Raw genomic sequence first — 25,890 nt, 5'->3', positions numbered from 1 at the left:
AGTGGTTGTGCTATCAGTGTCTACAGCTGTCTATGAAGGTGCATTTTCTTTTACGAAGTCTAAATAAACAATGTATGGACGACTTGCATTCTGTAAGTCTGTGTTTTGGGGGGAGCATTTTAGTTTTATTTTTCATACAAGGTGGGGTCTATGGCCTATATAAACAGAATTACAGAAAAAGTCCCTTACATTTAGTACATAACAACAATAAGAGCATTCCATTTGCTATATGCTGGCTAATGTAGATACTTGTCCATCTCTACTTTGACCACCCCCTTAATCTAAACATTTATATTTTCTCCTAAAAAAAAAACCCCTCTTAATTTATATGTTCAACAAATATCTTAAGCGAGCGGACAATGGGAGTTACTTTATTAATATGTCACAGTTAATTAATGTATATGTTTTATACTTATGGTATTATCTCTATTTGTCATGTATACTTTTGGAAATGTTGCCTTGATAAATAAAGAGACATAATAAAATAATAATATGTCACAGTTGTGTATTTGAATTATTTCTATCACATTGATATTTGCATACATAAATCATGATATGAAACCTGGAAGGCACAAGATGTGTTCCATTAATAGAACAACTTCCAGTGTCCCCATAAAAAGCACTATTCCTCCTCCTAAATAAAATAAAAGAACTTGGTTAAGCATCCAAATGACTGTATGGCAGAATAACCACACTATCAGTAGAGATGACTGTAAAGAAATGTATGGAAAAGCTGGGACAGAGAACGGTTACCCATGACCTCTTAGCACCATGCAGGGATTGTGCCACTGGATAGAACCTACAGATGTGTCCTCATACATCTAGCCTCCTTGTGTGTTAAACAATCTTTCCAGGTGCACCATGCCGTGGTGCAACTCCGTAGCGCTGTGTGACTTTTTACCTTCAAATGAGTTTTATTCGCACAGCGATGTGAATAGGATGCACAAGCTTCTGCTGATTAAAAAAATATGCGTCATGCCTGTATTCAGTGTGCGGTGCATCACGGACACTAACGTAGCGTTTCGCATGCAGATACAGTCGCAGTGGCACACAGAATATAGGCATGCCGCATATCATTATATTCAGCATTGACTGCTTGTACATGCTTTTCTCATCGCTGTGCGGAAAGACGCATTTGAAGGATAAAAACGCTCAGCGCTATAGAATCTCACAGCTCTCACGTATTATGTGTAAAGCAACTTGTACTTGTGGACACATCTGTAGTAGCTCTGTTTATTGCAGATAGTCAGTAAAAGCTTATTACTGAGAACGGATTAATACTGACCAAATATTATGGATTTAAAAATAAATAAGTAGTAAGCCTAGCGAAGGAAGTGTGTACACTTGTTATGCAGATAGAGCTCACACTCTACACTACTAGAGGGGACTGCGGATCTGTGTGTAGCAGCTGGGACAGTTCTGGTACTCCCATGTAATACTATGAAAGTAACAATACTGACAGTTAACAGGAAAAAAAAAATGAGATTGTAATATGTACCTTTGTCCACACATCAGCATGAAAATCTGCGACTGCACATACATCACCAAGTACCCTGTACATAACAGGAATTAAAATATGGAGTTATTTGATTAACTTCATTGGAAACTAAGAGAATCTTTTTCAGATGGCTCAATCTACAATACGCACTCTCTCTCCAGTCACACCAAGATGTCCGATTACCATTTCTTCTAATTATACGCATTAAGCCATTTAAAATCCAAGAGCAGTATTACAATGACATTGACATAATGGGTCCATTGCTATCTACCTATTGTCTTACTATACTCACAGTATAAAAACTTTACAGAAATATGCCAACACAGAGTTACATTTACAAAACCTTACAGAAGGACTAGAAATACTCCCCCTACTCCCAGTATTGCACACTGTAGGCTGCATGACATGACACCTAGTCTTTCTTTGTTTCCTTCCTGTACTTGCTGGAAGTAGACTGGATACTGTTCCACACCTCAGTGTATAGCAATGTACCCACAAAAACTAGTAATGTGCCAATCCAGTGCCAAGTGGTAAAAGGATTATTAAAGTACAGAATAGAAAAGATAAGGCTGAGGAATTTTCGCAGTGTGACGACCAAGGTAACCGTGAGAGAGGGACACTCTGTGGTCAGGATGAATACTCCTCGGATACACACATATCTTGGAAAAAGTGTTAAGGCAAAGTGAGACACAGCAAAAACAGTGACATTCTCATAATAGGTGACTGCATTATATACACTGTGGGACTTCATCCAACTCTGGCAGTTTAAGTCATCTGCACAGCGCAGATCAATAGATGTATATGAGAAGGATGTGATCTATTATTAAAATACACAAATATTTTAACTAAGCCAACTTCAGCATCAGTGTTACATAATGCTGGTGTGATCAATACCATATGCCATACTTGTGTTGAAATGAAATATGCAGTGACATTTTGCAAGAGCATGAACCAGGTGCACACCAGACTGACTAGCTGCTATCTCAGGGGTGAATGATGTAATAGAGAACAGCTGGAGAATTTTTCTGACAAGGATACTGGGTGATCACGTTCATGAGCAGATAAAAACACATAATCGGCATCTGGATTCCCAGTAGCGGTAGCTTGAACAGTTCTGAAATACATTTAACATGGACAGTACAACCTCACGGATAATGGCGTCAAGACATATTAAGAGCATGTTTGCGGATTACTTCATTATAAATAGGAACTTTGGCGATTCAGACCCACATGCTAGATGTGTATGCAAATTCGGCAAGGCAGACGATCTCACGGCTATGCATTAGCATGCCCACTATGTCCCGGTGTGCGATCGCTCTGTGTATGCACACGCCCACTTGCGCACGTCATCTTCAGGAAGTGTATGCAACCATCGGTAACATCGGATGCGATCATAGCACTTGTGGTTGACCATACCTTACCATAAGCACTGCAAGCGGTTCAGTGAGAAATACAACCAAGTGACTTGTACAATGACGCTGCTTCTTAATTATGCACGCCTCTGAAACGGCGTTTAGACGGTCAGGCACGCCTGCATTCGCATCTCCACTCCCCCGTTTTTTGCGGCCAACCCTTGCCACCACCCACAAACGGCTTCTCCTGTCGCTCATTCTGTCTGTGCGCAGCGAGTGAACGCATCCCGATTACTCGCACTGGTTCGCGCATTGCAATGCTTATGCATGCGTAGAATGCAAACAATCGGCTGGCTACGTGCAAACGCATCCTAGCGAGCGTGTCTGAATCAGGCCCTTTGTGCATTATGGACAGGCAAGATTTATTTACCACACATCTACCGATCGCTGACATTGATGAAGTTCTGCATTGGATTCATGGCAGTAACAGTACATGCAGTGACAGAGCTCTAATTACACAAAAACTCATTCCACAGACCCATGAGAGGAGGGAAAACACTTCATTCCATTGTCAGCTTGGTGTAATTGACTATTATCAATGATCTGTTTGGCTGTAGGCTAAACAAATAGTGTATGCAGTTATACGCTCTATGCAAAACTCTGAGTCACAGCCAAAGCCCCATGTTAGAAGTTTATCACACATTTAGGACCTCATTCAGAGGCGGTCGCACGGAGGAATTGGACGTAGCGTGCAATGTTTTTTTCAACTGTGCATGCGTGTACCTGGCAGTGCGGGTACACAAGCCTGTCTTTCCGACCGCAATCCTCTTGCTCATCAGTCACTACGAGGTCGTAGCTGAGATTGACATTTTGTGCCATTTGTGGGTGGTTACAGGGGAAGGTGCTTGTGAACGGGGGTGTGGTGGTGCGCACGCACGCGTGGTTGACCTTTAAAAGGGCGTTTTAGGGGCGTGCATATATTACTGAGCGAGTCATCACACACGTCATCTCGTTGCAATAACGATGCTACTGCTCGTAGTGCTAAAGGTAGCCCAGGGTCTACCTTAAGCATTGCGAGTGCAGGCGATGGTTTCTGCCTCAACCGATGTCTGTAGGCAATTAACACTGTAACAGGTGTTAATCGTGCCTGCGACCGACTCTGAATTAGGCCGTAGAGATAGGAGGTGTGCTTTCATTGTTGTGGGTGTTTCCGCGCTTACGATGTGCTTTGCGATTGAGCGCACGTTTTGCATATTCTCGATCACTTTGGGTGCGACCGATCGCTCCCGAGCGACCGCCTCTGAATGAGGTCCTTAGTTCCCTGGACTTCTAAGCAATTTCTCCTTTAAAGTTTTACTACTCACCCATCGTGATTTGCAAAAATGATTTCAGAGACACACATTTGAGATTTTTTGTTGTTTCAGCACAATAATATAAATATCACAGTTTAAATCCAATCCATTGCAAGATTTGGCTTTTTATTATAAAACGTGACATATTTTCAAAATATCTAAAAACATATGTTTTCTCAGCATGCTTCAAGTGGAGGTGGACATTAAATGTAATTTCGTTTATCAACTAAAGAATCTTGCGGACAGATACAGAAACCCTATCTCACTGGTTTGTGTGACTTCTATTTAGTTAAATTTTTTTATATTCTAACCCGTAATTATCTGGGTAATATATATTATGATAAAAAATATGCAGTATATTTTTCAAAAGGGATGCTACCATAGATACAGAGAGAAAAAAAAAAAAGAAGTGTCTATATTTGGTGCTCAAAATTGTTAAAATATAACTTGTATTATTACTATTAAAATACAAATTAAATTAGTATAAAAAAGCAGCAACATATTAAAATATAGATAAAAAAAGAGGATGTGAAATAAAGGTGACAATTAAAATAACCAACCTGGTTTAATATAAGATTATAAATAATGTATGTGATTTAAATGCCTTATGGCAGTTTAAGATACAAATAACATCCACAATTAAAAATATGCATGTGACTTTTTAATCTCAGCATAATTATATTAATACTTTGTATTTAGCAATTTGCACAAGTTTATGAAAACAAATTGTAACATATTTGCAATAATTAGTCTAGTTCCAAACAAACAACTGCAACTAATATAGTTACAATATACAAAAGTCCAATATAAGTATACTAGATGGGATACTAGAATATGTACAGAACTAATTAACAGCAATGACCCTGAATATAGGATATAATACCTCTTTATTAGAGAGGCATTGAATTGAATTATAATATATAAAATGTCTTCTAATGTTTAACAACTGACCTCTACATTTGTTTGCACATATTCATATATTTAACACTCATGACAGTACAATATTACTGCTTAATATAATAATATACTTAAAGGCACTTAGAACAGCATCCACGGAATAAGCAATTACACATTATTTCAACACTGTTCTTTAGTGTGAAATTGTGCAGGATATAGTGACTATTAACTGCATCCCTATAAAGCTACCTATATAGTATCTACATACCAGCCAATACTGTGCTTTTAGAGGGTTACTCCGATATATTATGGTAAATATCCAAACACACTAATAAATGAAGATATGAGATTACCTAAAATGTGTATAGAGAAATGAAATATCAATTTGATGCACCCACTTTTGTTTGAGTGTTACTATATTTCTTACTCTTACGAATAGTAGTACCCAATGAACCTTTTGAATATGCTTATATATGTGCAATCAATATATCAATTTAGATTGAGAACAGAGAGAATTTAAATACTTTCTTATAAGAAAATCTATCCCATCCCTATATATAATATTATATCATATTGCAATGAGCTGCAGTTTCTTTATAACCAAATAAGGAAGACACAATAAGGGCCACAGTCTTTAAGACAAATCTTTATTTTAGTTGTCACCTTTCGTTATTTCACATCACCCTCTATATTTTTTACTAATTACATTTGTATTTTAATATTCACAATGAGTTATATTTTAACAATTTTGTACATCAGATACAGAAACTATTTTTTTCATTTATACAACTCCAAAATCTGCTACAACTTTCTAGTCTACACTGAGGATACTTTAAAATTCAGTGTACCAACTGTGAAGCTTACACTTAGCAGTGTACACACATTGGCGGACTCATACGTGCAATGTTTTTTTCTGTATTCATCTGCTGGCAGCAATAAATCAGTGAGGACATAGGGCATGCATAAGCCTAGGCACATTATGCAGGGCACTGTACTGCTTAATCTATATTAGGGGAAAATGGCAAAGTATCATCTACTTTTACTACGGCTCAATCATAAAAGTAAATGGAGATCAGGGCTTCCATTTACATGTGTCAAATATAGCACGTATTAGTTATGCCTACACGAATACTGAGGTTTCCATATCACTCATACTACTTTTATACCTAAATTCCGGGTCTGACCTGGAGGTTGCAACAGGGTTCCAAACCGGATCAGACCCGGAATTTAGCCAGCGCTGGCTCAGGTTATTCCAGAGTCGGTGGCGTTCACACCGGAGCCGGCTCTGCAGTGACCTGGCTTTTCCGGCGTTGAAGTGGACGCTTGGAGATGACGTCATCTCCAAGCGCCACTGAAGCTGGCCAATCGGCAGGCATGAGGCATGATCCAGGTCATCGTGACCTGGATCGCGACGTTTACACTGCAGGGTTTCGCAGGTTATTCCCATGTAAAACCCTGCAAGATACCTGGATTGGATTGCCGGGTCACTCCACGGGAATCCAACCCAGTCCCCTTTTACACCACGGAGCTACCCGGGTTAACCCTGCAATAACCCGGGTTTTAGCTCTGGTGTAAAAGGGGTATTGCATGAATCCATTGGTACATAATGTTTCTAGTTAGCAGGACCTACACAATCTCTTTTGGAATAGAGTTTTCTATTTTTTGTTTGACTTTGGCCTGAACAAAAAGCAGCCCCTTAACAAGGAGCTGTCCACACCCCACTATTATTACAATCTGTCTCCCCACATAGCAAATAGAGATGCTTCAAGGTTGTCTATAGAAAGATGCATAATAATTATAAAGGAAACTAATAATTAGGTTTCAGCTCTCTATTCACCTGTGACAGGCAATTAACACCATGTGAGAGGACTCCATACTCACCACTGTGACTGAACATAACTGCATGGTTATAGATGTCTGGGGCAAGAAGCAGGAATCCCGGCAGGGGTAAAGCATGCTGGCGGAAAGAAGGTCAACAAGGAAAAGCAAAGTCATTATTTGGTTTCAACTTATATCATGGTTAAGAAGTCCTTACTTTTCCTAAAAGGTCTTCATGCAGGACAGGCATTACAAACCCCAGCTCTTGGAAATGCCATTCACTTATCTCATACTATAACGGCCACAGAAACACTAACCAATATATGTTATAATAGTAATTAAGGTCAATGACGACGGTCTTCTAGTACCTGCTAGATGAGTAAGCAAAATATCCAAGTTTAGGAAGGGGATTTCCATTTCTTTTAATAAAAAAATTAAAACACAAAAACAACAGTATTGAAACTAGATGCATACCACAGTTTTCAATATACCTTAGCATCATAGTGCCGCGTAACCAAACAACAATATTATCGGTTTGTGGAAACGGAAACAAGTTCAATTTCAATAAGATACTTTAGATTTTGTTATATATAAAATAGTGGAAACACATTTTTATTTAAGAACAAAGAAGGCTATTGTCTTACCTCCAATAAAATGCCTCAGCTTCAACATGTCTAAAAGGGTCACACTATAGAAGTGGAGCGCCACAGCATAAAATACAGCAACCAATATGCCACACAAATAACTTGTGTGAAAATAGCCATATGACATGAAGGTCTGTTATAGACAGGCTTACAGCAAGCAGGTAATAGTATCCAAGCAATTCAGGATGAACAGAGTTGCTTATAAATTTACACTACAAACATTCAGTGTATCCCATTGGTTCCTAAACTTCTTTGAATCACGGCGCCCTAGAGTATCAGCATTGTTTTCATGGCACCCTAAGTTTAAGTTTGCTATTGGGAAATTCAGAAAAAAATTAAGTAAAGTGAAGTAAAACAGGATTTTGGTACTTACCGATAAATCCCTTTCTCCGATTCCACAAGGGACACTGGAGCTCAAGACATTGGGGTATAGACTGTGGTAGAGTAGAGCCTGGCACTTAATTTAGAAGTGTGACTGGCTCCTCCCCCTGTATGCCCCATCAGCCCCAGTTTACGAAACTGAGCCCGAGAGGAGACGGAGGACAACAGGAAACTAGGAGAAGGAGAAGTTCACAGAACGGTACAAGACCGACTGAAGGAGAACAGAGGAACCCACTGCAGGGAACACATTCAGACACACAACCATATAATGAACCAATAAAATGGCAGGTACGCAGCACTGGGTGGGCGTCCAGTGTCCCCTGTGGATTGGAGAAAGGGATTTATCGTTAAGTACCGAAATCCTGTTTTCTTCTTCATCCACTAAGGTACACTGGAGCTCAAGACAATGGGGATGTCCCAAAGCTAACCTCCCGGGTGGGAAGCGCTGAGAACTTGCTAACCATGCGACCAAACGAAAAGCAAGAGCTGAGGATAAAGCATCGTAGAGCACAGGAGACAATCAGAACTCCGTGCTGAACAGAAAATTCCACAACATACAAAGAGTCGAATGGAACAGGAAAATGGCCATCCAGTGGACAACAGCAGATGAGAATCAGCAGAACACCGTAATCTCAGTTGAAACAAACCAACCCGGAGCTTTGGGAGCAGAGAGCCCCAGCAAGTATCCATAGGAGAACGGCGGTATCATGAGAACAAAACTACAAACCTCGAGAAAACCGCACCAGAGAGTGTAAAAGAGGAAGGAGCAACAGTCGCAGACAGTAGAAACCCAGCACTGCCAGTATATATATATATATATATATATATATACACATGCATATGTATACATACATACACAGAGCTGATCCTGTCCCAGACTATTCTAAAAAAAAGAGTACACATGAAGGTCAAAGCCAAATACAGAACAGTCGACCAAGACAAATCTTAAGGTCCAACTAATTAGGTGTTTTGAAAAAACAGAAGAAGGGTCAGATCATAGAAGTCTACAACAGGTGGAGATCCCACTGGGCATGAGACAGAGACGGCATTGAGAATATTGAGACTACAAGTCCTTGCAGAGGGTCAGGCAGCAGGACAACCCATTCTTGAACAGAGGGATAAAACAGCAACTGAAACCTTTCAGCGAGTCCAGACGAAGACTCGCGACCATTTCACCTGGAAGAAACAAACCCCAACAGACGACTTCCAACGTGATTGAAGCGTGTACAGTACAAGTTTCTGGCCTGAATATAGTATGAAAATAACCGGCATAACCTAGTTGTTAATAATCACGGATGCAACAGCCATCCCGGGAGAGCAAGCTGCCCAATAGGGAAGCCTCCTATACAGCGATGCGAGAGCACTAGAATGAAGGTACCTGTCAGTGTAATGAAAGTATCAACAGACAGTAAACCAAACAAGGCCTCCTGCGTGGGACATTGCTATCATAGGAACCAAACCGGTGACTGTCACACTTAATGAAAACCTGAGTGATAGCCCATAGATGCACCTCAGTCCAGAATATAGCATAGCAACAGATTCTATATAATAGGGTCACTAATCACTATGCTGGAACAATGAACCCACACGCTAGGAAAGCTCCAAGGAGTAGAGCCAACTAATGTGAACAGGCACCCCAAAAGGGTGAATGACTGTTAGGACAGCAGCTAGGGTGCGGAAGGGATCTTCCGAGGCATTAGTCGGGTAAGCCTGCTTGCCTGTGAGCGACCAGGAGCCCTCTGGAAGCTACGTAGAATGTCACTGACCTTTTTTCATCTCACAGCAACCCACCTCGTCAGGTATAAGGAGCAGCATTTGTGGTGAAAGACACAATGCTCTACAGCTCAGACTTCAGCCCGGAGATATTGCAGTAGAAAATACTGCAGATAACTAACAGAATTGTTAGTGAAGACATGAAGGTCATACAAAAGGACCGCATTCTATAACGTTAATTGAGAGTGTTCCATTAGGGATGTGTATCCATATAGAGACTATACAATAACCCCACAAAATGGTCTGCTAGTGTAAGTATCATTACATTAACACTATAATGGTGTGGTGCGTATTAGCCAAAGAGGCAGAATCTCAGGATAGCGTAAGATATTAACTAAGACCCTGTCCCGGTAAAGGTACACATAGAAATAGCAATGGATCCCCACCAGTGACCCTTGACATTTAAAGTGGTCACAACGTGGTCACAACGTGAGGGAAATAGAAAATAGTAAAAATGAACTGCAGGATCAAGTACTTACTTGATACCCTCCAATATAATACCCAGGCTTGACCCTGCCTTCCTGGCGGGTGGCCCTCAGGCCTACAGGCATAGTAGTTGTAAATACAGTTGCTGTAATTTAAATAAATTAAGCCCTGAGATGGAATAGAACCTGGATTCTCTATACTCTGATAGGAATCCACATTGGGGCTGCATTTTGAGAGACTTATCTTGCTGAGATAGCTTTGTTTGGTCTACAACAAGTCAATATTATGGAGTATCAGAATCCATACTGAGAAGGATACCTGTACACAGATATATGTTAGTTATCCCAAGAAAAGGGATATACCTGTATTAATAACCCCAGTTAGGGTTTTTAAACAGGTTTTTCCCATTCTTATGAAATATTCATACAAAGAATGGAAAAATATAATTATATATACACGTACATATATATTGATGCATGAGAAGTGAATTTCTTTGAAAGGAAGAGTTAGTACCAACAGAGTACGTTTACTGGCAAACTCCTGTAGCGGGAAATCAGCATGCTATATATAGTACTTAGAATATTGCATTCTTAATGTCTTATAAAAGTACCGTGCGCTGACGAAGTGCGCCGCTGAAGCTAATTACTGCAGTTTTAAATAATAGGCCCCTTGAAAAGGGGCGCCTTTGATATAAACTGACAGGGACAGAACTACACTAAATATTGTCCAAGGCCGCGATGCGATAACCCAAAGCCTAAGAGTTGTGAGGCCGAATGTCCCTGTTAGATCAGCCTGAGCTGAACCTAGACACCTGGTGCCTCAGGAGCACCTATGTAAGTACTTTTATAAACAAATGTGGACATACAAGGTGGCCACAGACATGTATTGGTCTTAGGGAATTGTGACTATCACAATGTAAGCTGCAGCATATGACTCTAGTCTATAGCGCCACCTGACCAATTGTACACTGGACATTGAAACCCAGCTACAAAATAGTTTACATGCTGCCAAAGTGAGCACACAAGATTTAACTATAGAGGATATTATGCATAGCCTACAGCTCCTGGTAATCCCAGGTGGTTATGATTGTAGGTATACATACTGTATATCAATTTTAATATTTCATATTATATTATAAATATATTTATATATATATATATATATATATATATATATATATATATATTAGGGATGTGCAGGCTCGGATAGGTTCGAGTTTGCACGTGGAGTTCGGATTTTTCCCTCCAAAAAAACGGAACTCAGAACGAGGCAAAACGTCATCTTACATGGACGAACATCATCATTCCTGGACAAAAGACCAGGAATGATGATGTTCGTCCATGTAAGATGACGTTTTGCCTCGTTCTGAGTTCCGTTTTTTTGGAGGGAAAAATCCGAACTCCACGTGCAAACTCGAACCTATCCGAGCCTGCACATCCCTAATATATATATATATATATACATACATACATACACACACATATACATACATATATACACACACACACACACCCACATACTATATTTGTGATGCAGAAGAGAGTAATATAATCCACTTACTCATGGGAGAGGTACTGCCCCCAAAAAGTGGGCTATGTATAGAGTGTGCTGTTATTAGCCCCTAGGCAAATTAGCATTAATCTGAAGCTTTGTCCAGTCAGAATTTATCAGTGTAGTGCATGTGGGGCGCACTGCACTACATGCTGATTACATGTAACACCTCACGAAATGGCGTGCTTCTCATTACTGACAAAGCCCTCCTAGCATATAAAATGGAGATCCTGAGGGGAAGTCCGCAGCACAAGGCCCCCCACTCCCAATCTGAGCAGGGGATAAAGACATGCTGTCACTATTAGCACAGTGCTGGAGAAGTGGGGGTCCGGCCCCCAATACTGTGCACCAGGGATGGCCAGCACGATTGAGGATTCCCGTTCCCAGATAGGGAGGATCCGGGAGGACAGACCCAGGTCCTCTCCCCTTCAGCCGCAACGCTGGCTTGAGAACCTGTACAATGGGGAGTATCCTCGCCCACAGGCTACATTATTAGTATGGATTAAGGCTTGGCTCTCTATTGTGACAGAGGGTCCATACATGGCACTGTGTCTGTAGACTATCTTTAGCAAAGAATGTACAGTAGAAACATAGGTATACCTAATTTATATATATATATATATATATATATATATATATATATATTTTTTTTTTTACACACACTCCCACACACAACACGATAGGTGCTGCAGAAGTGAAAGGGAAGCCCCTTACACTGCGCTGGGGCAAAAGGTCGCTCAGCATGCGCAACTGCGCGAAGGTGGTGGAGGGGCAACAAATAGAAGGACATCACCATCGGTGCAGCGGGAATTAGTGCACTGAGCTATACTGCTTGTATGCAGGTAGTTACTATTGCCCTTAAGAGAGAAGCAGAGGGTGCTGTTGCAGGCGCTGGTTAGGGATGGACATCGGACGCCCACCATCATATGATGGCAGTGCTTCCACCATTGAATCTTTCGATGCAATAGTAACTAACCATCGCGTCAAAAGAATTCAATGGTAAAAACTATTCATATGAATAGCAAAGGGGCGGGGTTGGGGGAGGGGCTCGGACACAAAGCAACAAAAAAAAAAAACCAGCTGAGCCAGGCAGAGCTGACTGAGGATGAGGAGGAGAATGAGAAACACTGTCACTGCCACGCTGCTGCTGCTGTGGGCACGTAAAGCAACAAAAAACTGAAGACTAAAAACATGTATTAAATATACTTATAACACACAGAAAACCAAACCTCTTACAGCACCAGCAGAGAAATCACTCTCCATCTCTGCTGGTATTAACGTTGTTAGCTGTCACTCTGTGTGTCTGTGAGTGTGTGTGTGTGTGTGTGAGTGACTGCTGCTGCAGGGTCAGGGCTGCACACTGATTGGCTCTCACGGTCTCAGAGAGCCAATCAGAGCTAGCAGAGAGGGGAGGGACTGAGGGCCAGGTCTGAGGCAGTGAGAGAGAGCCTCCAACGACCCCAGCAGCATGAACCAGGAAGATTATTAGCGGCAGAGACACAGCAGCCAGGGGAGGCATAGCTTTTAGGAATTAAAGAACAGAAGCCACCATCGGAACACCATCAAATGATTACCATTCAATGGCAGCAAACATTGGAATTCTGCCATCGAATGGTAAAAACACTAGCATCGAAAGAAAAACATCGATGGTCGGCAAACATCGGCCATCAATGTCCATCCATAGCGCTGATCCGCGCTGCATTCATCAAAATACTGCGCTGTGTGCAAAATGTCCAGTCAGCACAGCGCACCGACTGAAACAAACTGCCCCCTCAATAGAACCGCATAAAGCGGAGTCTATGTTGAAGGTCCGGCCAGCGCCGGGAACACGGGGGGAGAGATCATGGCTCCTGACACAGGCCCCGCATTAAAAGAACACTTCTCCTGCTAGACAGGAGAGGGGCTAAACTCACGAGAGCACTGTTGATGTGCTGTTGTGGAGGAGCGAGACTGTCATACAGCGCTGCATTGGGGAGCCACATGCGCTGGTAATAAAGTTGAAAGCTTAGCCCTTTGCTATCGAGCTAACAGGGAAGCCTGCTTCCATGAGAGTTGATAAAATGTCAGCACAGCCAGGAGTTGCGGGACGCGGCGTCTCCTCCTGACATTAGTAGATGAGGAGAGCTGCTTAATAGCTAAGGCAGGGATTGTAGCGATACGATGGCAGAACTGCGCCGCTCTATGTCCAGCTGCATATTACTTAGCCCGCATTCTGAAATGGCGGGTACAGCTCTGTAGCGCTGATATTTCCGCCAGAGGACCATGGGGGAAATGGCGGGAGTCCGCGCCAACCGGAGAGTAAGTCCGGAAGCCTCCTCCCTAGACAATGCATAGCGGAAGTACAGGGCGGGAAGGTGCGCGGCGCAACGGAGACTCTTACCGCTGCCATTGCGCCACTCCCCATAGCCAGAGACCCAGACACTGACCACTGTAAGCCATGGTGGGTCTCTCCAACAGCTCCCTCTAATGGTGGGCGTTTAGCGAACCTACCCCGGCGCTACACATCCACCTTCCCAGCTGAATTTAGGGAGGGGGACTCGGACCCAGCCGGTTTCAGCTGCAACGGGCCCCGCTAAAACGAAGGGCTCGGAGTGTCAGCGCTGCACTGACTTGTGAGCGTCTCCTACTGTGTATCTTGCTGTGTGTGAGAAAATCACACTGTCCAGTGGTTCTTCCACCACTCCCTTCTAGTCAGGGGTTGTGGCCATACTCACCACTGCTGCGGCTGGGAGGCTGGGCAGGGGGGGCGAGCAGGGGACCCGGACACAAGCCGGTTTCAGCTGGTAGCAGGCCCCGCTGAGTCAGATGACTCAATGTATTATAGCCCCCCTGCCGGACACAGGCTGCAGTAACTGTGGCGGCTCCCTTCCCGGCGGCTCACACGTAGCAGGCAGACTGCCACAGAAAACAGTCTGCCTGTCCTCTTTGTTGAATTTAAAAATATTTGAAAAGGCTGGAGACAGCCTGATGTGCTACCAGCTCTCTCGGGCACATTTTCTAAACTGGGGCTGATGGGGCATAGAGGGGGAGGAGCCAGTCACACTTCTAAATTATTTAAAGTGCCAGGCTCTACTCTACTACCGTCTATACCCCACTGTCTTGAGCTCCAGTGTCCCCTAGTGGATGAAGGAGAAATTGTGCTTAACTGTCACCCTTAAGTTCAGTTATGTGGTGGTGGAAAGGTTTGCACTTCTGTTTGCCCACATATTTACATTACATTGACCATAAATAATTTGATTTGGTGCTGAACCACCAACCTGAGGCACCCAGTTTGGGAACCACTGGTGTATCCACAATTTATAAAAAAAAAAAAAATGAAAACCCTAATTGACGAATTGTAGTGAGATGGCAATGCAAACAAGAAATGCACATTCTGAACCAGGGATTCATAATCTGGCCAGAGGCTCAAATATTAGGCAATTCCCATCATCGGGCATGTCCATTAATGCAGTCCCTAGATGGCTCTGTTTGCCTATGTGCACTCATTATCTGACGGCACTTTTCCCGACTGCTTAATCCCGGCGAGGGTTAAATGACAGGGAATCGTTAAGATTTACCGCCGGACGTTGGAATCCAGTCAGCGGTTTCCTTGACATGGGTGAAAATCCTGATCGTCCCTAAGGTAACTATTGACTAACCTAATTCCCTCTCTAAGTACCTAAACCTAACCCCCCATTCTCCGCCGCCTAACCCTAAGTCCCCCCCGGGGGTACCTAACCCTCCCCCGCCGTGCCTAACCCTAACCCTAACTCCCCCCCAGGAACCCAAATCCTCCCCCCCGCGCACGGCTGTCCGAACTCACCGCCCAGCGTCCCTTCGATCAGGATGCCGGCGTCAGTTAAATGACAGGCGTCTAAATCTTTTAACCCTCGCCGGCATTAAGCAGTCGGGAAGCCGGCTGTCGGGATTAGGCCCGCCGGCTTCCCGACTGCATACCGTGTAAATAGGATGTGGTCTGATTACATGGCGGAACATCCAACAGTGATCCTATTCCTCAAACATGTGAGCACTGCATCATGGGACTGCGGACACCATCTGGGAAGAGTTTCTATTGCACGGATTAAGAAAATGCCACAGTTCCTCTGCTTACCCTACTTGAAGCAAGGGAGGTTTATTACAAAAAAAATATATATTTTTTTTTTTTGGGGGGATACATATTTAAGAGTCAGTGTATATGGAGTACTATACAGAGTACTACGGATGTGTCCTCATAAAGATTTTATTTCTCATGACTCACTCCAGAGCCTGGCGCAACTTTGTGAATTTTACACCTTGTTTACATCATAGCAGCATACGAATTCACTTACAGTGTTCCAAGAACTGGAAATTAATATTTTTGTTGCATAAAATTGGTATACAGTCACAAATTAGGCAACGCTCACATAGGACCTGTCTTTCGCCTATTTACTCATATTAGTGACTGAGTTGCACACAGAAGTACATGAAAAACCAGCGTTAGTATTCAGTGTACTGAACCAAATCTCCATACTACAAAAATATCTACTCTATGTATGTCCCCCATATTCCCTGATCTACCTCCCCCCATCCCTATGTCCCCCACCGCCCCTCCTTGTGCCCTCCGCTCTCCCAAGAGACACATGGTATCAATGGCTTTGTATAACACTCTGGACCAGTGACGGATCTACATTTTTGGGACTCTGAAGCTTGAACTATTATGGGGCCCCTTTGCAACCAGAAACAATAGGGCAACATACAACAAGGTCCAAAAGGCCTGTCCAAGCAAGGAGCTTGAGGCCCAAATCGTGGAGATGTAGAAACCCCCCAGATAGATGTAGAAACCTCCCAGAGAGTGAGAGACTAGATAGATAGATGTAGAACCTCCCCTCCCGAGAGAGAGACTGTAGATAGATATCCACCAAAGTGAGACACTGTACATGGATAGATAGATGTAGAAACCCCCAGAGAAAGAGACTGTAGAAAGATAGATGTAGAACCCCCCTCCCCCTCCGAGAGTGGGAGACGAGTGATAGAGACTCTCTATAGGTAGATCAAATACAAAACTAAAACTCACGCACTAGGATCCCAGCTATTGATCCAGAGTGGGATCTCTGGAATCCCCGAGTCAGGTCTCTGCCCCATGCTGTGTGCTCCCACCTCTGAGCTGCATGTCATCCCTATGTCAGCTCAGCTTTCAGTTTGTGGTCAGCACTGCAGGGCTACTTCTGGCAGATGGGACAGCACAAATGGAGATTGGAGCTTCCAGTAGCATCTGGCTGTACTGCACTCAACAGTGACACTGACAGCAGCTCTCTATCCTGCGTCCGGCCAGCTCATAAGAGCCATCCTCTGGTCGGAGCTGTAGATAGAGTGTCTGCCAGCCAGTACTGATCAGGGGGGGTTCTGGGTACTCAGAAACCCCCCTAAATGCACTACTGCAGAGCATTTTCTAAGATAAATATTAAGTATTTCAACCCATTGGTTTATGATTCTATGACTTAAATAACCTTATTTTAAACACACACACACTAAAAACTCCTTTGATTTTGTTGAAAAATTCACTCATTAAAAAAAAAAATTAGCTTCAGGGCCCCTCCGGGGTTAGGGGCCCTGAAGCTTAAACTTTATTAGTTTCATTGTAGATCCACCTCTGCTCTGGACTATATTGTATGGATCATTAAAAGCTAAGTCTGCTCAGATAACTGTTCCAGATACCATAAACCTAATGTTCCCAGTTCAATAGAACAGGTCTTACATTATAAAATAATGCTTCCTTAGAATGTTTCCCGTATTCCTTGTAGAGTGTTTCCTGGAAGATCCCCATTCTGGCTGATAGTAGAAGAGCAAAGGTCAGTGCAGCAATACCTATGAAACACAACATAAACTTTCATTAAAACAACATTCCTGAAAGCCTCAATTATTCCACATTTTGCCCAGCTGTGCATATTTTTCCTATGTTACACCACTTATGCTTCTCAATCAAAGGAGAGTCTTGGTAGGGTGATCAATGTGATTCTTTAAACATAAATGACAGTTTTATTGCTAATCTACCTTTCCCTCCGGTATATAATCAGGAAGCCAGCTGCCGGAATCCCGACAGCCGCTTTCCCGACTGCTTTATCCCGGCATGGGATAAATGACCGGTGTCTATATCTATACAGCTGTCATTTCCCCGACGCCGGGCGCCGTGAGCGGACAGCCGCAGGGGGGGGGGGTTGGGTTCAGGGCACCCAGGGGGGGGGACTTAGAGTTAGGCACCCCCCGGGAGGGTTAGGCTAGGTGCCCCCGGGGGGGACTTAGGGTTAGGCACCGCCCCTTTGGACTTAGGTTTAGGCAGCGGGGAAAGGGGGGGGATCAGGGTTAGGCACTTTGGGGGGAGGCACCCCTAAGGAGGGTTCGGGGGTTAGGTTAGTTTATACTTACCGTAGCGACGATCGGTATTTCCAGCGCTGTCTGGCTTCCGCTGCCGGGAAATCTGCTTTTGTAAGCCAGGCGCAGCCGCGAATCGAACCGCCGGCCATGCGGCCGGTGGTATTTCATACTGATTCCTTCCCTCCCTCTAATTTTTATTTCCAAAGCGATAGAACAGCAGATGTGTTCCAAGCACGTTTGTATAAAAATGAATGTTAAAAAATGTGCTTTAACTCTCAATTCCCTATTTATCATGTAAACAAGATATTAAAAAAATGTATTTTTGATTTGCTGAATGGGACAGCTTCCTTGCAGAAACAACGGCTAGCTTTACCAGTATAACCGGTGTCTTAACGACTTGCTAACAGAGGACTATTGTAAAAAAAAAAAAGGATTAGTGGTGGCCTTGTTCTGTTCTGAGAATGGTGTCAGCACAGAGGGCCTGATTCAGACCCGTTCGCAAGCGCTGTGCGCTCGCAACCGGGTCGATGGTGGGCCAGTGCGCATGCGCACGACGGAGCCGGCTCCGTTGTGCGCATGCGCGAGACCTGGATAGCGACAGGCACTCCATCGCTCCGGGTCTCGCAACAAAGGTGGCGTGCTGTCGATGTTGAGTGACAGCACGCCCCCTTTGGTGGGCGTGCCGGGGGAGTGGCTGCCCAAACGGAGGTGTTCCCATGTGAACGCCTCCGTTTGGGGGCGGCCCCACTGACATCACGAGTGATGTCAGTGGGAGAGATTTTGGCTCTGTTAGAGCCGAAATCTCTCAGGGACTTGCGGCAACGAGACCCTACCACAAGGGTCTCGTCGCAAGCCCGATGGTCGCGATGGTCTTGACCATCGCGACCATCTTCCTGGCCGCTCGCTATAGCTGTGGGTGGTCACCCACAGCTATGCGAGCGGCCAGGAGGCCGTTCTAAAAAGAAAAAAAAAAGACCGGCCCTGATTCAGAGCGAGCGCTCTGTCAGAGCGACCGGCTCTGAATCAGGCCCAGAATCCACAAGCGGTGTTATGAACCGTCTCATATAGTTTTCGCTATACTCTTATTATTGGATCTATGTATTAAGCCTTGGAGAGAGAAAGTACCAACTAATCAGCTCCTAACTGACATTTTTCAAACACAGCCTGTAAAGTGACAGTTAGGAGCTGATTGGTTGGTACCTTATCTCTCTCCACTTTATCTCTCTCCAAGGCTTAGTACATTTCTCCCTTGAAGAGGAAATCACTGCAGTGATACTACAACAACTTCCCCCATCAGAGAGATACTTGTGACCTGGCAACTGTGTGATCGTTCCACAATAAACCAACTAATACACGCCGGTCTGACGCACAACATTACAGCATCAGTTACATGCGAACACAACCGCTTGGGAATTACCGATATCACAAGGTCAGGTACGAATCATGGACATTAGAGGTATATCCTCATAAGGTACTGTGGACCTCATTCAGAGTCGGTCGTTGCGGCCGCACGGTCGTACGCCACCGATGTTCGCTAAACTGCGCATGCGTAAAATTCGCAGTGAGCGTGCACAAACTAGCTATTACGATCAGAAATTGCTCTCTCCTTCAACTTGGCCAGGTCGTTAATTTGAGTGACAGGATGAGGCGTTTGTGGGTGGTAACAGGGGAAGGTGCTTGTGAACGGGGGAGTGGAGATCCGAACGCAGGCGTGCCTGACTATGCAAACTGCGTTTTATGGGAGTGCATAATTAACTAAGTAGTGTCATGGCACATGTGACATGGGAGGTTTTTACACTGACTTGATCGTAGTGCTTAAGAGAGGGTATGGTCAACCTTAAGCTCTACAACAAGCTCCGATGGTTCCCGATGGTCTCGATTAATCCTTTTATGCCCGGAGATGACGTGTAATGGGAACGAGAAGGGGGCGTATTTTTAGTCTTACGGCCGCATCCTCCCCTCGCTCGTCCAGTTAACGATCCCATCTTAACGACGCAACTTGGGAGCGCTTCATTTGCATATCCGGCCCCTTTTACCTTACGACCATGAGGTCCTTTGTCTTTTTCATTCATTTTTCACCTGCTTTTGTATGAAAGTGGAGTCAGAATAAAAAGAACTTGTCTATGAGACGCAGACTTGTATCTGTGTATCGGCATACACCTGCACTCAATTACTGATTGAACATTTATTAAATTTATCTCCATTGTGCCACATAGCAGGCCTGCCGTTTACACACACATACATACATATATACACATATACAAACACACACACACACACACACACACACACACACACACACACACACGAGCTGCAGCCTAATGAGCTTTGATGGCACTGGCCTTTTAATATACCAATACAGCACAGCACTATTATTCATTTTGTTTTTTTTGCTCTTAACATTTTTATTAACTTTGTGGTATATTATACATACATTGTTACAACAACAGCTATTTGAAGTGTTTATTTATTTATATGTTGCTATGTGTAATTAGTATCAGCCATTAAAAGGTTTTTTAATGTAGCATGAACACTTGAGACTATTATTTCAGGTCGGCACATGCGCAGTCTATTTCTGCATATATTTCATTCCTCTAACGTTACGGACATGAGCAGCCTGATATTATTCAACAAAACTTGTTACAATAATACATTTAAAGTAGTAGCCTGATTACCCATCCTAAAACTTGCTTACATCATCCCGTTATCTCTCACACTTTAGATATATGGCATTTTACCAACCATCATTTTTAAAATGGATCCACACCCTAATCCAATAATCCCTCTATAGGGGCCTATCCATTAGCAGATAAATTTGAGCGATGAACGATTTATCGTTCAGTCGTTCAATTTATCTGCAAATGGATAGGCTCTGAACGATGAAAATGTGCACTCCCGCGACCGACAAATTTTGTCTTTTGTCTCTCCAACATGTTGGTCAATTATCGCTCATCGCTGACAGATATTAGAAATATCTGTCGCGGTAAACTACGAACAATATTTTAATGACAATGAATGGAAACATTAAAAAAAATCCACTCCCTGAATGATGTCATGCAATATCGTTCGTCGTTTGCAAAAATCTGTCATGTACATGACAGATATCTGTCAACGCAGCCCCAGGAATTTTCAAGGGATAATCTTTTGTCTTTCATCTTTTGAAAAAGATCTGCTAATGGATAGGCCCCTTATTTGACAATCCTGACTTTCGGCCTGGATGTAGTCCAGCTTCCTTTATACACTGGCAGAATGGAGGAATCAAAGTACTGAATGATATCACACATGATCTTATATTCACCACCTTTTCCGACATACAAGCTAATTATTCCATCCCCTCCACAAAGTTTTTTCAATACTTACAAATTCGTCACTTTCATGCCACCGTTAAATCATGTCTAACACGTACACAGCTCACTGTTATTGAGCCCTTGATTTTAAGGGGTGCGAACGCCAAAGGCCTTATCTCCTCACTATATGTAGAACTTGTGCATCCTAGTTCTGAGGCGAAAGACCCTCACAAGAGGGTAGGCTGACCTGGGAAAAACTCTAGATAATGAAGATTGGAGCGATATATATGCCAATGTGGGATCCAGCTCTATATGCGTTCACATTAAAGAGAACGCTTACAAATTGCTTTATAGATGGTATTATGGACCTCATTCAGAGTTGGTCGTAAGCGGCTGCTCGGTCGTACCCAGCGATGTTAGCTAAACTGCGCATGCGCAAGATTCGCAATGCGCGTGCGCAAACTAGCTGTTGCGATCGGAAATTTCTCTCTCCTTGAACACAGCCAGGTCGTTAGTTTGAGTGACAAAATGAGCAGTTTGTGGGTGGTAACAGGGGAAGGTGCTTGTGAACGGGGGAGTGGAGATCTGAACGCAGGCGTGCCTGACTATGCGAACGGAGTTTAATGGGAGTGCATAATTAATAATGTAGTGTCATGGCACACGTGACATGGGTGATTTTTACACTGACTAGATCGTAATGCTTGAGTGAGGGTATGGTCAGCCTTAAGCTCTGCGAGCAGCTCCGATGGGTCCCGATTAATCCTTATAACCCTGGAGATGACGTGTGTTGCGATTGAGAAGGGGGGCGTGTATTTAGTCTTACGGCCGCTTCTTACCCTCGCTCATTCAGCTAACATTCCCATCTTAGCGACGCAACTGCGATCGCTTCATTTGCATATCCGGCCCCTTTTCCCAAACGATAGAGCGGACCTAACGACCGACTCTGAATGAGGTCCTATGTCCCTTCCAGACTAAATAAGATGCACCCGATATCTCAAATCTATGCTGGAGATGTGGCTCAAGTATAGAAACGTTTCTACATATATGGTGGAGTTGCCCAAAGCTTTTCCCCTTTTCGATTGAGATTAATACTTCATTCTATAATGGACCTAAATGTTCCACTCACTCCTAAATACTTCTTACTACCACTATGTGTCCCTGATTCCACTTACTGCCAACACAAATTATTTTGGCATATAATAATGGCAGCCACATATTTATTGGTGGCTGCTTGGAAAAAAAAAAAATGGAGGTTCAGTCTATGGGGGGGGGGGGGGGATCATGTCCAAAATCTGGCATATCCATTTCATGGAATACAGGACTAGCATTCTTAAGAATTTTTTATGCCTGTTGTTTAATACTGTGTTTATTGTCATTCATCCACCCAATAAAATTCTATAAAAAAAAAAAAAAAAAAAAAAAAAGGAAGAAGCAGCCTGGTGGAAACACCTTCAATCTGTCCATGGAAAGTAAAAGAATGCTCAAAAATGTGAGAAAAGCACAGTTATAAAGTCACTGTTTGTTAATGTGAATATAATGACTTGGTGAGTAGGTATGGCTTCTGCTCAGGCAGAGGAGAGGGAAATCACAGTGCTTCAGCCGCACCAGTGGGAATATAACTGCCAGTTGTGGTGAGGATATCAGGCTTCTTCTAGTCAGCAACAAGGGAGCTCAGCCATTACTACAGAGATCAGTCGATATAGTATAAGTAGGAGTGGCTAAAATGTCAGACTGAGAACAATATAGACTACAGCCGGTACAGTAACACACTGCATTATAAACAGTACATACCTAAAAGCCACCAGAGAAAGGCTTCAAACCCTTCATCTTTGTTGGATGAGGAATAGGTTACCTGCAAGAGAAAAGGAAAAAACAGGGTTGTGATGAAGGTGACTAGTAATAAAACTACACCCCAGGCTAGTCATGGGACTTATTATTGTTCACTATTTTAAAAAAGCAGCGGAGATGGATTGAGCAGGATGAGCACTAAGAAGCTGGAAACAACATGCTTGTGATATTGGTCCACACCCAATTCCAGAGACACACAGCCCTGGCACATTACTGTGGCTGTGAGAACAACAGAGTCCAGGAAAAGTGGATGTATGGAGAAGCCCCAAGTACTATGGGGGGGAAGAGAGGATTCTTCAACCTTTACAGGCAACTGAAAACAAAGCTTAACTGCAAACAAAATTGCTATTGTGAGCTGAAACTGTTGATATTGATGAACTATTTGCTTTTTCTTTTACCAAAAACTAGCCAAAAACCCTGTGGTAAAGTCTGTGGCTAATTGAATCAGCCCATAAAAGTGCCTATCGAGAACTACCTGACCCTGCCTCCCTTGACAAAGCACTGCTGCTATGCTTATGCTGTGCTGCAAAGTGCCTCCTGAGACCAGAAGAGGGATCATATTACATTTATGAAGTCACATGAAAACAGGAGCAACAGTTATTAATCGTTTATTTACGGCTGCTTTAATAAATTGCAAAAACTGAAAAATGCCACTTAAAAGCAAACTTGAAGTTCATATTTTGGGATGGCAGAAAAGGCTATTACACACCTTGGTACAGTGTAATTTACATGTCATTACAGCAGAGGTGATTACTCCTATATAGCCAAGGCAGACTAACACGGAGCAACCAGATTTGGAACACACGATTCAGTTGTTAATTAAGAATATTTAAAATACTTTTCTATTGTCACCTAATAAAGAAACATGTAAAATTGAAAGTGTCCACACAATATGTACTGTATAGGTCTGTATACTGTAGTTACTATTAAGGATCTAATGTTGGGTACACAATAAACAGATATATCTGCAGATCACTACAGAGTGATCTTCAGGTGATGGTTGTCAGAGCCGTAACTAGACTTTTTGGTGCCCTGTGCCAGAAAGAGCATTGGTGCCCCCCTCATTTTTCAAAGGGACATAGGGCCTGATTCAGAGCCACTCGTAAGCGGCAGCTCGTTCGCTCCGAGCGATGTTTGCCCAACTGCGCATGCGTACGGATCGTTATACGCATGCGCGAACCAGTCAGTGCGGCCGAAATTCATGTGCTCGCAAAATAGCGAATGCCTGATAATTTGAGTGACAGGATGAGGCGTATGTGGGTGGTAACAGGGGAAGGTGCTTGAAAACGGGGAGTGGAGATCCAATCGCAGGCGTGCTTAAAGGTCAAAACGGGCGTTTTATGGGTGTGCATAATTAAAACAGCAGCGTCATTGACCACGTCACTGGGTTATTTTTTAGCCAGAACTGCTCGCAAAATTGTGGTAGCAAAAACCAACCACAAGAATAGCGAGCAGTTCATACCCTGTTCGATGTACTCGATTAATCTAATAAATAGCGGACATGACGTAGGATGCGAGCGGCCAGGGGGCGTAGATTCCCAAAAAACGACCGCAAGGTTTGTTCGCTCGTTCAGACCTAGAGGCGTGAGCAGACCGCAAACAGCGAACGGTTCATTTGAATAGCCACCCCCATTTTCTGGACGAGCGAGCGCAAATAGCGACCGGCTCTGAATCAGGCCCATAATGCACCCAATAAAGGGCCATGGCTTCATGGGGAAGGGCCAGGGAAGAGATAGGAGAGGCCAGGAAATGCTGGGGATGAAATAACAGGAAGCTACAAACAAGAATGATAACAGAAATTTGAAAGGCCCAAACAGCGCCCCCTGACCTGTGGTGCCCTGTGCGATGGCACTGGCCGCATGACCCTAGCTACGGCCCTGATGGTTGTTCATACACACTGAACAACCATCATCTGTGTTCTGTGTGTTGGAGGGTGGCGGGTCCCGCTGGCCTGGGGGGTGTCGCGCCCCTCTCCCCATGGCTGCCGTTGCAAGTGTACGGATTGTCGGTTGACCAACCGTACACACAGCATGATGTCCCAATATATCTGCAGATATATTGGGCATCGGCTGTGCAGCACAGACGATGCGATATGTCTGAACAAAGTCGTTCACAGACATATCGCTGGTACACACTGGCCGACGGGCACCAGTGCCAGTGTGTACCCAGCATTAAGGGTCTTGTCATCTTCTCTCATCTTGTATCTTATTAAGAGAACTACAATCAGTAGTAGTAGATAATGTAGGTACAGGTAAGGTTAGGCAGGGTTGGCCGACCATTACGCCGGTACGTGGGCGCGTAGAGCGCCACAGTGAGAAGGGCGCTGCCATCCTGCAGCCTGACAGGTATGGGATGCGATGGGGCGGCAGGCGGATGCATCAGGGAAGGGGCAATGACGGTGCTTCGGCATACATAACTCACGGGAGCAGGGACGGAACTACCGGAGACAAGGGGCCCCTCCTCCATTTCCCCAGTGTCCTAAAAATATGCTCCGCTCAGGGCTGTGACTACATCGTGATCCCCTGTCACTGCTTCCATGTCCCTGCTGCCCAGGAGTACTGCGTCTGCTGCACTGATACACACACTCTGCTATCTGCTCCTGCTGCGTTGTTGTGAGATTCAATGACATTCTCACAAGGTCCTTCCGGCACGGAGCATGACTATCTAATGACTATTCTCCAGTCACTCACCAGCCGCGCTGCTGTCTGTGACCCAACCCCAGATCCTTCCACC

At 43.9% G+C, this 25,890-nt stretch overlaps 1 protein-coding gene across 1 annotated transcript in view; it reads right to left on the bottom strand.

Annotated features, from left to right (window-relative positions):
* Positions 1-1,219: 1,219 nt before the first annotated feature.
* Positions 1,220-25,890, bottom strand: part of SLC35B4 (solute carrier family 35 member B4) — a 38,970-nt gene continuing 14,299 nt past the window's right edge. Inside the window, exons 6-10 of the mRNA XM_088468891.1 lie at positions 23,101-23,161; positions 17,406-17,515; positions 6,981-7,056; positions 2,537-2,612; positions 1,220-2,157 (exon numbers count right to left, since the gene is read on the bottom strand). Coding sequence (XP_088325017.1) covers positions 1,911-2,157; positions 2,537-2,612; positions 6,981-7,056; positions 17,406-17,515; positions 23,101-23,161 — 570 coding nt within the window. The 3' untranslated portion in view covers positions 1,220-1,910. The remainder of the gene's footprint in view (positions 2,158-2,536; positions 2,613-6,980; positions 7,057-17,405; positions 17,516-23,100; positions 23,162-25,890) is intronic.

The sequence above is a fragment of the Taudactylus pleione genome, unplaced genomic scaffold (assembly GCF_031769625.1).
Source record: "Taudactylus pleione unplaced genomic scaffold, aTauple2 ptg000086l, whole genome shotgun sequence".
Classification (NCBI taxonomy): Eukaryota; Metazoa; Chordata; class Amphibia; order Anura; family Myobatrachidae; genus Taudactylus; species Taudactylus pleione.
Note: the sequence above shows the minus strand (reverse complement) of the source record. Positions and strands in the feature narration are given on the sequence as shown.